Below are 4349 nucleotides of genomic sequence, written 5' to 3' on the forward strand. Positions count from 1 at the left end.
GTACATTGTGTCTCTTCCTATCTCAAATCCTGTCCCTACCCAAATGGTGCTTTCTGGGTTATTGCCAGATGTACATCAAAAAGCTCATGGAGATTATCACTGTGGAGAACCCCAAGATGCCTTACGAGATGAAGGAGATGGCACTGGAGGCCATTGTGCAGCTCTGGCGCATCCCCAGCTTTGTCACCGAGCTCTACATCAACTATGATTGTGACTACTACTGTTCCAACCTGTTTGAGGACCTCACCAAGCTGCTGTCCAAGGTGCTGAGCACTATTGCAAGCCTCTAGACAGAAGGCTCTACTAAGGAATCTGGTGGTAGTGAGGATGCCACACACAGGGATTGGAACACTTGAGAGCTGGGAATCAGGAAGAAGAAAGGTGTTTTCTAAGGGCAATGTAGGAGTTATAGGAGGAAACTGCAAAGTTATTTGGGGAAAATGATCACTTAAAGTATAAAATATTCTCCTAACCTCAAGTCTGATGGGTCTTTTTCCAGAATGCCTTCCCTGTGTCTGGTCAGCTCTATACGACACACCTACTGTCCCTTGATGCCCTATTGACAGTGATTGACAGCACTGAGGCCCACTGCCAAGCCAAAGTCCTCAACAACCTCACCCAGCAAGACAAGAAAGAGACAGCCAGACCCAGCTATGAGGCTGTAGATGGCACCCGAGAAGCCAGCAATAGTGAGAGACATTACTTTCTTCGAGATCCCCTATCTGCCTAGAGTTCTTTCTTCAGTCCTTTATATACTTCCCTAGGCCTGCTCCCAAGTCTCTGTTTTGGGGTTTGGTGGTCTGAATCACAGGCCACTAGGCAGGTTATCAGGACTCATGGAGTTCTCCCTTTTTCTTCCCCACTTTGTTTTTATTATAAAATTCTTTCTTTTTTTAAGAGGTTTTTTGCTACAGGGCACATGCGCTCGCCAGTCAGATAGAGACAAAGAGACAGAAACCAAGAAATCACCCCCCAGAGGGGATGGCCATGCCACAATCCCTTCTCCTCTCTGGATCTTGGGCACACACATGCGCCTGGTTTGAGTTTAAGCCACCGGGTCTGGAACTCAAACCATGGTCGACTACATGGGAGTCCAGTGACATAGCCATTACGCTAACTGCTAGTACCAAAATTCTTTCTTTTTTTTTTTTTTTAAGAGAGAGATTTTTGCTATAGGGCACATGTGCTTACCAGAGAGACAGAGAGAGACAGACAAAAAGAGAAATCACCACCCACCTTCCCTGAGGGAGAGGGAGATGGCCATGCCACAATCCCTTCTCCTCCATTCTCCTCTTGGGATTTTGGGTACACACGCACACACTCCTGGAGTGAGTTTTTAAGCCACCGGGTCCAGGACTTGAACCACAGTTAACCATGTGGGAGTCCAGCAATGTAACCATTACACCATCTGCTGGTCCCTAAAATTATATCTTTATGGCAAGAGAAGAGAACAGAGATGAAAGACTATAGGACTGGGGCCAGTGGATGGCATAGTGGTTGGGGTGCTGGACTCCCACATGGCTGACTATAGTTCGAATCCCAGACCTGGCAAGTTGAAACTCATGCCAGGCCTGTGTGCTTGCATACCCAAAAATCCCAAGAGGAGAATGGAGGAGAAAGGATTGCAGCATGACCATCCTCCTGTGGAGTGATTTTTTACTTTGCCTCTATCTGTTTGTTTCTCCAGTGAGCGCATGTGCCCTATAGCAAAACTCTCTCTTAACAACAACAACAAAAAAGATAGGACTTCTTTTCCTAGGTACTCTATGCCCTACCTTTCCCTATCCTGAATCTCTGCCTCCACTCTAATCTTTTCTGTCTTCCCCTTGAGATTGAAGTTGGAGAAGATCAGGGAAGTGACTGGGCAATCTCTTCATTAAATTATGGAATTTAATTCTTGGCTGACCTGTAATAGTGACAGTGTATTTGAGCTTGAGTTTGTCCTGGTCAGGACTAGTGTCCTGTATAGGAGCATGCAGGTCTTGCTCTTGACTGAGGACTCAGCCTCTCCTGAAGCTCTGCTTGATTTCTTCCCCCACAAGTTGTCACATTTTCTTGTCTTCTACCAGCTGAGAGAGCAGCCAGCGATGGTAAGGCTGTAGGCACAGCCCCAGACATCCCAGGCCTGCATCTGCCGGGTGGAGGCCGGCTGCCAACAGAACATGGGAAGCCAGGACGCAGTGATCCAGAGGAAGCTGGTGACTCTGGGGGTGAGTACTGGGTGTTGACAAGCCCTCTTGGTTGGAGGGCCCAGTGGAGAGCAGAGGGAGGGGAGCAGAGATGCCTGGGGAAGTACCTGAGTGAGCCTTGGCAGCTTGCCCTCAAACCCAGAGAGGGGGAAGACTGATGTGGATGAGAAGATTTCTGAGTCTCCTCCTTTTTCACTGGGGAGTATATTGCAACCTTCCTAAGTCATTATCCTGGTAAAAGATGTCTTAATGGTCTTCCTCCCATTCCTAGCGGACAAAAAATTTACCCGGAAGCCACCTCGATTTTCCTGTCTCCTGCCAGATCCACGCGAACTAATTGAAATCAAAAACAAAAAGAAGGTACATTTATATATTCCCCAGAGCTCAGCCTCTGCCCAGCACTCTCTGGGTGTCCTTGTCCTAGAGGATAAGAATGAGAGGGTGTCTAGCAGCTTCCTAAGGCTCGTCTTTGGGCTTATTGAGACTTTAGCAACATCTCCATCTCCTTTGAAGCCTTTTCCTTACTCCTGAACCACGTGGTTGGGCAGACGCTCTACCAACTGAGAGCTAAGTGTTACTAATTGTAGTGACAAGAGTCCTGGGAGCTGGTGTCACGTGGATCATCAAAGATTATTAGCGGGACCAGCAGTTAGCATAATGGCTATGTCGCTGGACTCCCACGTAGTCGACCGCGGTTCAAGTCCTGGCCCCGGTGGCTTAAACTCACGCCGGGCGCATGTGCGTGTGTGCCCAAGATCTGAAGAGGAGAATGGAGGAGAAGGGATTGTGGCGTGGCCATCCCCCCGGGAGGTGATTTCTCGCTTTCTGTCTCTCTGTCTGTCTGGCGAGCGCACGCACCCTATAGCAAAAACCTCTCCAGAAAAAAAAAAAAAAAAAAGATTATTAGCCATCTCCAGATCTGGCATGATGATTTGATGATTAGCAATAAAAGAGAATTAACATTTATTCCGGTACTTTAGTAAAGTTCAAATAGCTGTTTGTGCTTTTGGTTTTCTTAACACGAAGAAGACCTTCTGTTTAGCCCTTTCTTCCTCTTATTGCCAGCTCCAGTGACTTTGGTTTATGTGTGCCCTTGATTACAGGGCTTTGGCTGGACACACAGAAAGTTACTATCACAGTTAGTCTACTTGTTCCACCAACCCAAGGCCTAAAGAGCTGAGCAACCAAAGGAAGAAAGGACTGCAAGCCAGGCTACACACAGGATGCTGGCTGTCAGTAGATGGCAGGGATGGACGTAAACCCACAGAGAGGAATTCTATAGTCTCCTTCTGCTTTTTCTCTGACCCAGGTGTTGCTGGGGAGGAGGCTGTCTGATGCATCTTGAGCTTCCAGAAAGGGAGTGAAAAGAACTCCTTGGACAGTTCTAATTAGACATAAAAATGGGAAAAGTTAAGGCCTGTATGATCCAACCTTAGTCCTACAGTTGCCAAGAACCATGTCCTGGGAGCCCACTAGGTGACCACCTGTGGGCCATAGTGGAGTCTGATCTGGCCTTGTGTGACGTCAAGGCAGAGCAGCTACTAAAATGTCTAGTCTTTCTTCTCCAGTTATTAATCACTGGCACAGAACAGTTCAACCAGAAACCAAAGAAAGGGATCCAGTTTCTACAAGAGAAAGGCCTCCTCACTATCCCAATGGACAACACAGAGATAGCCCAGTGGCTCCGAGAAAACCCTAGGCTGGACAAGAAGATGATTGGAGAGTTTGTGAGTGACCGCAAAAACATGGACCTATTGGAGAGTTTTGTGAGGTGAGGAAGTAGTAAGAAATGTGGGACGTATGGGCCAATCGGTGGCGTGGTAGTTAAAGCAGCTAGATCCCACGTGGCCAACCACATGGTTCAGGTTCTAGACCTGGCAGCGTGAAAAACATGGCACATGAGGGGCCAGCAGTTAGTGTAGTGGCTATGTCGCTGGACTCCCATGTGGTCGACTGCAGTTTGCGTCCCGGACCCAGTGGCTTAAAACTCACGCTGGGCGCATGTGCGTGCCCAAGATCCCGAGAGGAGAATGGAGGAGAAGGGATTGCGGCATGGCCATCCCCCCTGGGGGGGTAATTTCTCGCTTTCTGTCTCTGTCTCTGTCTGTCTGGCGAGCGCACGCATCCTATAGCAAAAACCTCTAAAAAAAAAAAAAAAAA

At 48.1% G+C, this 4349-nt stretch overlaps 1 protein-coding gene across 5 annotated transcripts in view; it reads left to right on the plus strand.

Moving 5' to 3' along the window:
- The window catches only part of GBF1 (golgi brefeldin A resistant guanine nucleotide exchange factor 1), a 151932-nt gene that overhangs the window by 127387 nt on the left and 20196 nt on the right, over nucleotides 1-4349 (plus strand). For all 5 annotated transcript variants that reach the window (XM_014583328.2, XM_014583329.2, XM_027767400.1 and 2 more), the window contains 5 exons: nucleotides 69-263; nucleotides 500-689; nucleotides 2070-2210; nucleotides 2461-2549; nucleotides 3758-3960. In XM_014583328.2, the coding sequence (XP_014438814.1) occupies nucleotides 69-263; nucleotides 500-689; nucleotides 2070-2210; nucleotides 2461-2549; nucleotides 3758-3960 (818 nt within the window). The remainder of the gene's footprint in view (nucleotides 1-68; nucleotides 264-499; nucleotides 690-2069; nucleotides 2211-2460; nucleotides 2550-3757; nucleotides 3961-4349) is intronic.

The sequence above is a fragment of the Tupaia chinensis genome, unplaced genomic scaffold (assembly GCF_000334495.1).
Source record: "Tupaia chinensis unplaced genomic scaffold, TupChi_1.0 Scaffold144255_1, whole genome shotgun sequence".
In the NCBI taxonomy this organism is placed as follows: domain Eukaryota; kingdom Metazoa; phylum Chordata; class Mammalia; order Scandentia; family Tupaiidae; genus Tupaia; species Tupaia belangeri.